At 45.8% G+C, this 12516-nt stretch overlaps 1 protein-coding gene, 1 long non-coding RNA gene and 4 other non-coding genes across 13 annotated transcripts in view; 1 reads left to right on the top strand and 5 right to left on the bottom strand.

The window, feature by feature from the left end:
* The window catches only part of LOC138650987 (testicular acid phosphatase homolog), a 92992-nt gene extending 87628 nt beyond the window's left edge, over positions 1 to 5364 (top strand). For 5 of the 8 annotated variants that reach the window (XM_069740890.1, XM_069740887.1, XM_069740888.1 and 2 more), the window contains 2 exons: positions 2847 to 3022; positions 5098 to 5336. In XM_069740890.1, coding sequence (XP_069596991.1) covers positions 2847 to 3022; positions 5098 to 5213 — 292 coding nt within the window. In that variant the 3' untranslated portion in view covers positions 5214 to 5336. Of the gene's footprint in view, positions 1 to 2846; positions 3023 to 5097 lie in introns of all 8 variants that reach the window. The other 3 variants (XM_069740883.1, XM_069740884.1, XM_069740886.1) reach the window with 3 other exon arrangements.
* On the bottom strand, positions 5338 to 10156 carry LOC138650989 (uncharacterized). Its single transcript, XR_011315423.1, has 6 exons — positions 10043 to 10156; positions 8440 to 8515; positions 6634 to 6679; positions 6133 to 6176; positions 5792 to 5826; positions 5338 to 5406 (listed from the first exon to the last, which is right to left on the bottom strand). It is a non-coding gene; the product is annotated as an uncharacterized lncRNA (long non-coding RNA).
* On the bottom strand, positions 5658 to 5748 carry LOC138652358 (small nucleolar RNA SNORD88). Its single transcript, XR_011315627.1, has one exon. It is a non-coding gene; the product is annotated as a small nucleolar RNA SNORD88 (small nucleolar RNA).
* Positions 6004 to 6094, bottom strand: LOC138652356 (small nucleolar RNA SNORD88). Its single transcript, XR_011315626.1, has one exon. It is a non-coding gene; the product is annotated as a small nucleolar RNA SNORD88 (small nucleolar RNA).
* On the bottom strand, positions 6515 to 6605 carry LOC138652359 (small nucleolar RNA SNORD88). The gene has a single exon (XR_011315628.1). It is a non-coding gene; the product is annotated as a small nucleolar RNA SNORD88 (small nucleolar RNA).
* LOC138652355 (small nucleolar RNA SNORD88) lies at positions 8209 to 8298 on the bottom strand. The gene has a single exon (XR_011315625.1). It is a non-coding gene; the product is annotated as a small nucleolar RNA SNORD88 (small nucleolar RNA).
* Positions 10157 to 12516: the final 2360 nt, after the last annotated feature.

Raw genomic sequence — 12516 nt, 5'->3', positions numbered from 1 at the left:
CTTGTACTGTGCGCACTCTACTAGCGACATCAGTGTGCGGTGCTCCTCTACTGTGCGCACTCTACTAGCGATATCAGTGTGCGGTGCTCCTGTACTGTGTGCACTCTACTAGCGACATCAGTGTGCATTACTCCTGTACTGTGCGCACTCTACTAGCGACATCAGTGTGCATTACTCTTGTACTGTGCGCACTCTACTAGCGACATCAGTGTGCGGTGCTCCTGTACTGTGCGCACTCTACTAGCGACATCAGTGTGCATTACTCTTGTACTGTGCGCACTCTACTAGCGACATCAGTGTGCGGTGCTCCTGTACTGTGCGCACTCTACTAGCGATATCAGTGTGCGGTGCTCCTGTACTGTGTGCACTCTACTAGCGACATCAGTGTGCATTACTCCTGTACTGTGCGCTCTCTACTAGCGACATCAGTGTGCATTACTCTTGTACTGTGCGCACTCTACTAGCGACATCAGTGTGCATTACTCCTGTACTGTGCGCACTCTGCTAGCGACATCAGTGTGCATTACTCTTGTACTGTGCGCTCTCTACTAGCGACATCAGTGTGCATTACTCCTGTACTGTGCGCACTCTACTAGCGACATCAGTGTGCATTACTCCTGTACTGTGCGCACTCTACTAGCGATATCAGTGTGCGGTGCTCCTGTACTGTGCGCACTCTACTAGCGATATCAGTGTGCATTACTCCTGTACTGTGCGCACTCTACTAGCGATATCAGTGTGCGGTGCTCCTGTACTGTGTGCACTCTACTAGCGATATCAGTGTGCATTACTCCTGTACTGTGCGCACTCTACTAGCGACATCAGTGTGCGGTGCTCCAGTATTGTGCGCACTCTACTAGCGACATCAGTGTGCATTACTCTTGTACTGTGCACACTCTACTAGCGACATCAGTGTGCATTACTCCTGTACTGTGCGCACTCTACTAGCGACATCAGTGTGCGGTGCTCCTGTATTGTGCGCACTCTACTAGCGACATCAGTGTGCGGTGCTCCTGTACTGTGCGCACTCTACTAGCGACATCAGTGTGCATTACTCTTGTACTGTGCACACTCTACTAGCGACATCAGTGTGCATTACTCCTGTACTGTGCGCACTCTACTAGCGACATCAGTGTGCATTACTCTTGTACTGTGCGCACTCTACTAGCGATATCAGTGTGCGGTGCTCCTGTACTGTGCGCACTCTACTAGCGACATCAGTGTGCATTACTCTTGTACTGTGCACACTCTACTAGCGACATCAGTGTGCATTACTCCTGTACTGTGCGCACTCTACTAGCGATATCAGTGTGCGGTGCTCCTGTACTGTGTGCACTCTACTAGCGACATCAGTGTGCATTACTCCTGTACTGTGCAGTGCTCCTGTACTGTGCGCACTCTACTAGCGACATCAGTGTGCATTACTCCTGTACTGTGCGCACTCTACTAGCGACATCAGTGTGCATTACTCTTTTACTGTGCGCACTCTACTAGCGACATCAGTGTGCATTACTCCTGTACTGTGCGCACTCTACTAGCGATATCAGTGTGCGGTGCTCCTGTACTGTGCGCACTCTACTAGCGATATCAGTGTGCGGTGCTCCTGTACTGTGCGCACTCTACTAGCGACATCAGTGTGCGGTGCTCCTGTACTGTGCGCACTCTACTAGCGACATCAGTGTGCATTACTCTTGTACTGTGTGCACTCTACTAGCGACATCAGTGTGCGGTGCTCCTGTACTGTGCGCACTCTACTAGCGATATCAGTGTGCATTACTCTTGTACTGTGTGCACTACTCTTGTACTGTGTGCACTCTACTAGCGACATCAGTGTGCGGTGCTCCTGTACTGTGCGCACTCTACTAGCGATATCAGTGTGCATTACTCCTGTACTGTGCACACTCTAGCGACATCACTTTGTGCGTTGCTCCTGTACTGTGCGCACTCTTCTAGCGATATCAGTGTGCGTTACTCCTGTACTGTGCACACTCTAGCGATATCAGTGTGCATTACTCTTGTACTGTGTGCACTCTACTAGCGACATCAGTGTGCGGTGCTCCTGTACTGTGCGCACTCTACTAGCGATATCAGTGTGCATTACTCTTGTACTGTGTGCACTACTCTTGTACTGTGTGCACTCTACTAGCGACATCAGTGTGCGGTGCTCCTGTACTGTGCGCACTCTACTAGCGATTTCAGTGTGCAGTGCTCCTGTACTGTGCGCACTCTACTAGCGATATCAGTGTGCATTACTCCTGTACTGTGCACACTCTAGCGACATCACTTTGTGCGTTGCTCCTGTACTGTGCGCACTCTTCTAGCGGCATCAAAGTGTGCGTTACTCCTGTACTGTGCACACTCTAGCGATATCAGTGTGCATTGCTCCTGTACTGTGTGCTCTTCTAGCGACATCACAGTGTGCACTGCTCCTGTACTGTGCATTCTTCTAGCGATATCAGTGTGCGTTGCTCCTGTACTGTGTGCTCTTCTAGCAACATCACCGTGTGCATTGCTCGTGTACTGTGCATTCTTCTAGCGACCACCGTGTGCATTGCTCCTGTACTGTGCATTCTTCTAGCGACATCACCGTGTAAACTCCCCTGTACTAGAAGAGTGGACACAGTATAGAATCGATGCACACAGTGATGTTATTAGAATCTAACACAAAGTAGTGCAGTTGGGATATTTTGGTGGCTCGGGCAAGAGGGCAGAACCTACCTCCTCATCCACACACACTTTTTCAGGTCATCGTTAGCAGTTAGTGGGACCAATCATGTAAGGTGGGTACAAGTTCATTGTGTTCACTGCCATGTCTGACGGGAAGACTGTCCGTTATTTCCTCCCAGCAGTTACAGTGTTGGAATGTTCTATCGGAACGAGACGAGTGAGGAGCCATACGAGTTAGCGTTGCCAGGATGTTCATCCCCTTGCCCATTGGAGCTCTTCTCTCAGATTTTGGCACCGATCCTCCCACAAGACTGGTGGAAGGAATGCCAGATTCAGGACCGACAGCAAAAATCAGGTAACTGAACGGAGCTTCCAGCTATAAAATCTGGCACCTAAAAGGTCCCAGAAACAGGAAGCAACTTCTGACAATGCAGGACTAAAGCGACAACTCTGTAGCTGGGTATAAGACAGGGACCAGTCAATTTTTTAATTTCCAGGAGGAACAACACAGGAAGCAAAGATCTAACCGATATCATTTGATGAGCAATTTAATGGAGCACGTTCACAAAAGTATACAGCTCCTCTTAAGACTATTAAGACTACACGTCAGGGATCCAATATTTGTCAGGATTTTCTTAATGCCACAAGTCTTGATATCACAGGCCGGGAAGGTCACGAGTACCGCAGCCTCCTATCCGACTACTCGCTGCCACCACCCCTCTGTCTCGTGCGTATGGACACTGTTACGGTAGCTATCACTTCGAGGAGTGGTTTACAGAACAAAAGGAATAGAACTATTAATTTTTATATTTAATCCAAAGGGAGGCAGTGTTCATGAAAAATATACAAAAGATTTTACAAGAGGGACAAAGCAATACAGCATGAACAGTTACATAAAAGGGATTATTAACAGGAGAACTTACTAGACCGAAGGAGAGCGCTTCGATTTGGCTGTCAATAACGGGGTCCCTACCTACATAGCATGTAGCTCTCTGTACGAACACTGATAATTGGGATTGATCTTATCAAACCTCAAGTCTCACCCACATACCCCTCTATGATGACCTCACAAGGTCCTGGTTGTGGGCTGGACTCAGCCCTTCATAATTTTAGGAAATCCCAATTTATGTAAAAACCCTCAGAGCGATCACAGAAGGTCGAGACTGATTTAATCTTTTGTGCAATCACACAGTTTGTTTGGGTTTTTTGCTAGGTTCACTAAATGCTAAAACTGACCTGATATTATGATTCTCCAGGTCATTACGAGTTCATAGACATCAAACATGTCTAAGTTCTTTTATCTAAGTGGTGAAAAAAACCTCCAAACTTAAAAAACCAAATTGCACCATTTTCAGATACCCGTAGCGTCTGTTTTTCGTGATCTTGGGTTGGGTGAGGGCTTATTTTTTGTGTGCTGAGCTGACATTTTTAATGATATCATCTTGGTGCAGATACGATCTTTTGATTGCTCATTATTGCATTTTAATTCAGTGTCACGGTGACCCAAACATGTAATTTTGGCATTTTGAGTCTCACTTAGCGATCAGGTTAATTTTTTTTTTTATTGATGGAACGGGTGGTTTTGAATGCGGCGATACTAAATATGTGTAGGTTTGATTTTATTTTTATTGCTTTTTTTTGAATGGGGGGTGATTTGAACTCTACTTTTGGCATGCTTCTAGCCTCCACAGGAGGCTAGAAGCTGCCACAAGCCGGTTGCCTTTGCTACATAGAGGAGATGATTAGATCACCTCTACATAGCAGAATTACTCACTTGCTATAATCGCCAATCACAGCAAGCCGGCACTGACCACTATAGGTCTCCAGGAGACCTATTAGTTGTCATGCCAATACACCAGTGACCCACGATCACCTGACAGGTCACCAGTGGGTGGATTTCCAGAAGTGATCGTTAAATGCCAACAGCGACTATATGATTAAGACCCTATGAGGGTCGAAGTGTTATGATCTTGTCGCCTCACCATTTTCTCTATCCCTGCACCAATTCCTTATTCATGAATTGTAGTCTTCACAAGAGTGTGTGCGGTGATTGGACATTATTACTCTAATGTCAGTATTGTCTTTTGATTCCTCCCCTGCCCAGGTGATAAGTTAGGCTCTGTACACGGTCAGTCGAATATTCACATAAGTGCTTGCATCTGTGTAGATCAGCGATTTATGTCATTTCAGAATATACTGTTTCTGAAAAACTTCATATGAGCTTTCAGAATTAACAGATTATGTTTTGTATCATTTCTCAAAAAACCTTACATGATCGGAAAAATCTAAAGTAATTCCTGAAATCAGCATGGAGAAAAAAATATATATAAACCTGCTGACAGATTGCCTTTTAGGAACACTGCAGACAATCTCCACTACTTTGGGATATTTAGTGACTGTATGAAAAGTGACGGCTTCTTTTCTTTTCAGATGGAACCATTTTAGCGTTGTCCATCGTAGTGGGAATTCTATCCATCACCCTCGCTGCTGGTCTTTTTTGGATTTGGAGATCTCACCCAGGACAATCCCAGCCAATATTTCACTAATATAGATGTTAAAAATGGAGTAGTAAACTGGCCCAGATGTGTTTTTAACTCCTGCACTGATTTGCACGAGTGATTTTTAGACCCAAAAAACAAACTTTGCAGAAAGAATAAAGCCACCACCATGTACCATGTAATGTTTTTTTATTTAAGACATTCAAGATTATTGCAGACAAAGGCTTCAAGGATTACAAACCTGCAACAGAAAACAAAAAAAAGTCAGACATTTGCATTCTCAAGAGGTAGCGGTCATGTATGAACAAGCAGATAAGCTTCAATGTCAACTGCTCAGATTGGATTTATGCTTGAGATTACCACTGATCCATATGGATTAAAAAAATTAAAAAAAAAAAAGAAGCTTGCAACTTTTTAAGCCTTCTCCCCATAATCACAGTAAATTATATTCATAATTAGTAATTCTATGTACAGTTGTCAATTAATGTACTAGTGTCCCTCAGACCCGCTGCATGTCAAGTCACAGCGGGGCACAGTTTTCCGTCACGGGTGTCAGAGCCCAGTGCTGCCATCATTGGGACAGAACACATTTAGTCACAGGAATAAAAAAAAAAATATATATATACCTGATCTGTAGACTCGATTCTCAAGATTCTGCCACCTAAAACACAGTAGATTATATTAGAAGACAGTAAACAAAAGGTCTGTGCAAGGATAGAAATGGAAGATTAAAATTGGAGATTAAACCCAATTACAAAAGTGATTATTTTTGCCCCAAATAAACCAAGAAGAGCGTTGGCCAACCCCTTTATGCCCACATGTTGTGTCCATATAGCACCTGTCCCTCAGACCCACTGCATGTCAAGTCACAGCGGGGCACAGTTATCATACACGGGTTTCAGAGCCCAGTGCTGCCATCATTGGGACAGAACACACCCATTTATAAAGAGGAGAATGGCGTACATACCCCACATGTGGCCTGTAGTCCCATCATTCTCATTTGTTGGTGATCTGAAAAAAAAAAATAAAGCATGAAACATTTAGGAATAGTTGAGTCAACTTTGCTGTCTGTTCCACATCATGTAGCTTTAGCATTAGGGTAATGAGGTTGTACCCCTACTGATCCGAAGATAGCAGGTGGTGCTAGCACACAAGTTATTGTCAAAGACCACCCCGGCCCCAGGGCCATTAATGCTTATGGACGGATTTAGTCCCCTTTATGGGGACCTCCAGCATGTCCGTCAGTCAGAGCCAAGTCTACGGCTCTTGCAGACGTTGCCACAGTGTATTCCTTCAGGGGCTGCACAGATAGGAGCCAGATCCAAGCTGAAATCCTCCCTGCTGCCATACTGTCCCTCAGACCCACTGCATGTCAAGTCACAGCGGGGCACAGTTATCATACACGGGTTTCAGAGCCCAGTGCTGCCATCATTGGGACCGGCAATATATGGATTAGTGGACTGTATACCTGGTAAGTGGGATTCATACGTGCATCATCTTCCAGCCCCATTCACCTGGAAAAGGACAAATATAATTAGTGCACAATAATCAGCAGTGTGAGGCTGGAAGCAAGCAGAGGATCTGTATACAATATCCTGGACTCTGATCTCCCCTTCAAACCGCATATCCAAGCCCTTTCCACTTCCTGCCGACTTCAACTCAAACATCTCCCAGATCCATACATTCCTCAACCAAGAATCTGCAAAAACCCTAGTCCATGTCCTCATCATCTCCCGCCTTGACTACTGCAACCTCCTGCGCTGTGGCCTCCCCTCTAACTCTCGCACCTCTCCAATCTATTCTAAACTCTGCTGCCCGACTAATCCACCTGTCCCCCCGCTATTCCCCGGCCTCTCCCCTCTGTCAATCCCTTCACTGGCTCCCCATTGCCCAGAGACTCCAGTACAAAACCCTAACCATGACGTACAAAGCCATCCACAACCTGTCTCCTCCATACATCTGTGACCTCGTCCCCCGGTACTTACCTTCACGCAACCTTCGATCCTCACAAGATCTCCTTCTCTACTCCCCTCTTATCTCCTCTTCACACAATCGTATACAAGATTTCTCTCGCGCATCACCCCTACTCTGGAACCCTCTGCCACAACACATCAGACTCTCGCCTACCACCGAAACCTTCAAAAAGAACCTGAAGACCCACCTCTTCCGACAAGCCTATAACCTGCAGCTACCACCGACCGACCAAACCGCTGCATGACCAGCTCTATCCTCACCTACTGTATTCTCACCCATCCCTTGTAGATTGTGAGCCCTCGCGGGCAGGGTCCTCTCCTCCTGTACCAGTTATGACTTGTATTAAGATTATTGTACTTGTTTTTATTATGTATACCCCTCCTCACATGTAAAGCGCCATGGAATAAATGGCGCTATAACAATAATAAAATATCAGCACCAACCAATACTGAAGGAATTACCCACAACTCCAGCCATAACCTAACATGTAAGAGACCACCACTTTCCCACATCGGACTTAAGAAACTGCACAATGACAGTTCACAGGCATTAAGTGCACCCTTTGTGTGGCCCAACAGTTCCATGTAACATCCCACCTACGGTATTTGCTTTTCTCCCTCATTTTCAAGCTACTGTGACTGAAGGCAGAGCTGTCAATCAACAATGACTGGGAGATTGATGGACCACAAGGAGGTGGAAGGAGCACTGAATCAAGGGTGCAACAAGTGCCTGGATTGAATAGTTATTTTGTGCAGAAACGCCCTATAAAGTCTCTTCACACTTTAAGTGTGAAGGGGCGTTTAAGATAAAACGGAGCGCACTGCTCCCAATGCCCTCCTGAAGACTGACAGGTCATGCCACTGACCCCATCTGTGCTCCCCAATAAGGGAGAAGATTGGGGGACAGTCTGGTGGGACCTGGATAGCTTTAGGAGTGCAAAGGACCCACACTTGTATGGCATACTCCTTGCCTGGGTGATCGGCCGCTCTAGGACTGCAGGGTAACCAGTTCACCAAATTCCCACTTTTTAGGAACCCTTTTCGTTTCTGTATTGGCGCTTGTGCTGCTGCGGTCCCTCAGGCCCCCTGCATGTCAGGACAGAGGGGCACAGGTATCCATCACAGTGATTCAGAGCCCAGTGCTGGCATCATAGGGACAGAGCGCACAATACAATCCCCTTCACCCATCAAGTCATGCACAGCAATTGGGAAACCTGATGGATTTCTGGCAGAGTAACGGCCATTATTACACAACCAATGTCCAAGAAGCCTGGGGAGAACGTCTTCAAGGAAACACTTACATGTCACATTGGAGGCATGGGAAATCTTGGGAGACTTCACACCCTGCAGAGGCTCCTGCCACGTGGTCACATGGTCCTAGATGAGAGAGAACAATTAGCATCATCATTGGGGAGAGGATGTGGCGTCAGGTCCACACCCAGTGCTCATCTGGCAGCAACTCACTTTACAAACAAGCGTGCACTCATCCCCTTTAAGGACAAGAATAAAGCACACAGCTCAGATTGGCTGTCTGCCCTTAGGATACAAGTCTGCAGACTTGTTAATCCTCACAGCATGCACACTGTTAGGATTCACCGATGGCGGCAGTCATGTGACTCCCAGTATGCAGTTTGCACACATGCCAACTAGACATGTGGCTACACAATACAAGGGAATTGAGCAAAGCTGAACACATTTAGTCAGAATGTGGCTGTATGGCTACGTTCACATTTGCGTTGTGCGATGTTGCGTCGGAGACGCAACGTAAACAAAACGCATGCTAAAATGCATCGTTTTTGCGACGCATGCGTCTTTTTGCCGAAATTTGGACGCAAAAAAATGCAACTTGCTGCGTCCTCTGCGCCCCACGCTTGTGGCAAAAAAAACGCATGCGTCGCAAAACGCATGTCCATGCGCCCCCCATGTTAAATATAGGGGCGCATGACGCATGCGTCGCCGCGGCTGCGCCCGACGCACCACCGCAAGACGCTAATGTGAACGTAGCCTAAGCGACTGCACGTATGGAACATACACACTTCCGGCCACATTCAGACTAAACGTGTCCAGCCTTGCTCAATTCCCTTGTATTGAGCGAAACTGCATGTCTAGTTGGCATGTGTGCAAAATGCACCAACCCATTACTGGAGAATCCTGACAGTTTGCACTATGAGGATTCACATGTCATGAACATTCCCTTTAACCATTACTGGATAGACCTGACAGATCTTAAAGGGGATAGGAGGCTTTAAACACGTTACATGCAATGTAACCACCTCCCGCTTGACTTCACAGTACAGAAGCGGTCAATAAAGCAGTAGGAAGGGGCAAGTCATTGAGACAGAACTTGAGAAGCCCATCAGCCTCATTTGCATAATAAAAATCAGATTTTTCAGCAAGGGACGACTGGATGCAGTGAAGAGGGGGCAACATCCTGCTGAGGGGTCCCTTTAACAAGGCAACTTTCAGCATCTATAGCATTCTATATGCAAGGTGCGCCACCTAGTGGTGGCTGTGTGAAGCAGAATTATAGGGGCATCTACAGAGTTACAATTAGCAGGAGACCAGCCTCTAAGACTAGGGGGGTGCAGCAATGTGGTCACTGCATTAGCATCTGAATCAGCGCAGGCCGCTCTTAAAGGGGTGGGGGTAGTCAGATGGCAAAGCCATCTAGGATAGGTGACAACCCCTTTAAGAGCAGGAAGGCGACACATCTGATCCCCGCTGATAACGAAGCTTACATCATGCCCTAGTAACATAGTGGGGACATACAAATACCCCTTTAATTTATCAAGGGAGAAGATTAATTAAACCTCTGCTTGCCTGGACAGAACAGACCTCATTATTATAGTCACGTGTCCATATTGCAGGAAGCAGCCACACTACAGCCCTGTGTACAGCCCTCACCTGCAGACCGCGGCGTCACCCGAGCTCCGGCATCACACGTCCGTCCCTCCCGCTGCCTTCACCGAAGAGAAACACATGCGGCACCCACAGGCCTTTATAGACGCGGCGGCAGGCCCCCACGGGCTGCCCGTGCTGCTGCCTGTCACAAAACTCCCGCACAGATGAAGAGGTTCGGTTAGTTTAAGACAAGACTGAACGATAAAGAGGATATTATACACGAATACAAAAAATATACAGCAGAGAATAAACGGAAGATTTAGGTCAGGCATCTCGTGGGACAGCCAGTATAGTAAGTGCTGCGGGTGCGGGTGGAGGAGCCGTCCTTCTGCTGAGACACTGCCCTCTGCAGGCGGATGGAGACTCTGCAACTGCTGCACTTTTTTTTTTTATAACATATTTATCACAATTCTGGTATTTAATGTTTTTTTTCCTCTTTATAATTTTATATTGTAATAGGTTGGACTTTCAAGGACCTGGAGATACCAAATATGATTGTGTATTCTATTTATTTTAATATTTTCAAACTTTTAGGAATTTGTTGTTATATATATATTATTAAAAATGCTATTAATAATCCCCCATTTTTTATATATATATATATATATATATATATATATATATATATATATATATATATATATATATATATATACACATATTATTTTATAGGTAATTGGCAGCCATACAATAGACAAGGTGCACAAATAGTTTTCCTGTACGCCCAGCCATTAAGGGGAAGCCATCATCAGAAAATGACCCATCAAGTTTTTGTGTTGTAGGTATTTTTATTTTTTCATTTTCACAATCTGTATTAATTAAATAGCAAAATGATTAATCTTGCAAATTTTCACACTGGCCACTGGGGTAATTTTAGACTCTTCCAATTAATTCAAGGAGAGTTTTCAGCACTCTCATTATCATCAGAGGCAGGTAGTACCTTTATATACCACTGATAATACATGATATCACAATCACAGTTCCTCCTCCTTTCATAATGACCTCTGCACACGCTCATTAGATGCCTCCATACAAAAGATAGGGTCGGAGTCTGTCTATTGCTGCTAATGTGCATGTGAGACAGAAATTATTTTTCTGGAATAGCATCAGTGACCATTGTGAAAATGTCTAGATCATTTTTATTTTTAATAATAATGGAAAAAAATTGCAAAAATAAAAGAAATCTATATTTTAATTTTTTTCCTCACTTTTTGAGTGTTCTGAATTTGCTGATGGGCTGCTCGCGTATTTCTTCAATGGTTTTGCATTAGAAATATATTACCGTATATGCCGCAGATCCTTTAAGATCCTCGTCTAACTTTGTAAATAGGTCTTTTAGACCTGATGAGGCTGGTGTACTTTGCACACCAGCCTGACCAAAGAACTGAGGCGAGCTTCCAGGGCTGCTGAGCGCAGATGGAAAAGATCCCACTCCAACGAGCACTTTATCACATTCAAACAGTCCCTCACTACTTTCAAGACCACACTCGCCACCGCTAAGCAAACCTACTTCTCATCTCTCATATCCTCCCTGTCTCACAACCCGAAACAGTTATTCAACACCTTCAATTCTCTCCTCCGTCCCCCACTTATTCTCAGCTGAAGACTTTGCCTCATTTTTCAAGCAGAAGATTGATGGCATAAGAGACAGTTTTGGTCAAAACCCCCCAGAGCCCCTCCTCCCGATTTCCCAGCCCTCCACCTCCAAAACCAACTTCTCCACCATTACAGAAGACGGACTCTCCACTCTACTCTCAAGATCGCATCTCACCACCTGTGCACTTGACCCGCTCCCATCCCACCTCATCCCAAACCTCACCACAGTCTTCATCCCAACCCTAACCCATCTCTTCAACCTATCACTAACAACTGGTGTTTTCCCCTCAAGCTTTAAACATGCCTCCATCACACCTATCCTCAAAAAGCCCTCTCTTGACCCATCATCTGTATCTAGCTATCGCCCTATATCACTTCTCCCCTATGCCTCCAAACTACTGGAACAACACGTCCATCTTGAACTGTCCTCCCATCTTTCTTCCTGCTCCCTTTTCGACCGCCTACAATCTGGCTTCCGGTCACACCATTCCACTGAAACTGCCCTAACTAAGGTCACCAATGACCTATTAACCGCCAAGAGCAAGCGACACTACTCTGTCCTCCTCCTCCTGGACCTGTCCTCTGCCTTTGACACAGTGGACCATTCCCTATTATTACAGACCCTCTCATCCCTTGGCATCACAGACTTGGCCCTATCCTAGATCTTATCATACCTAACAGACCGGACATTCAGCGTCTCACACTCACACACCACCTCCTCACCTCGCCCCCTATCTGTCGGAGTCCCACAAGGTTCAGTCCTTGGGCCCCTGCTCTTCTCCATTTACACATTTGGCCTGGGACAGCTCATAGAATCTCACGGCTTTCAGTATCATCTCTATGCTGATGACACACAGATCTACATCTGTGGACCAGATATC

Source organism: Ranitomeya imitator, chromosome 10 (genome assembly GCF_032444005.1).
Source record: "Ranitomeya imitator isolate aRanImi1 chromosome 10, aRanImi1.pri, whole genome shotgun sequence".
Classification (NCBI taxonomy): Eukaryota; Metazoa; Chordata; class Amphibia; order Anura; family Dendrobatidae; genus Ranitomeya; species Ranitomeya imitator.
This window is presented reverse-complemented; position numbering and strand designations above follow the sequence as displayed.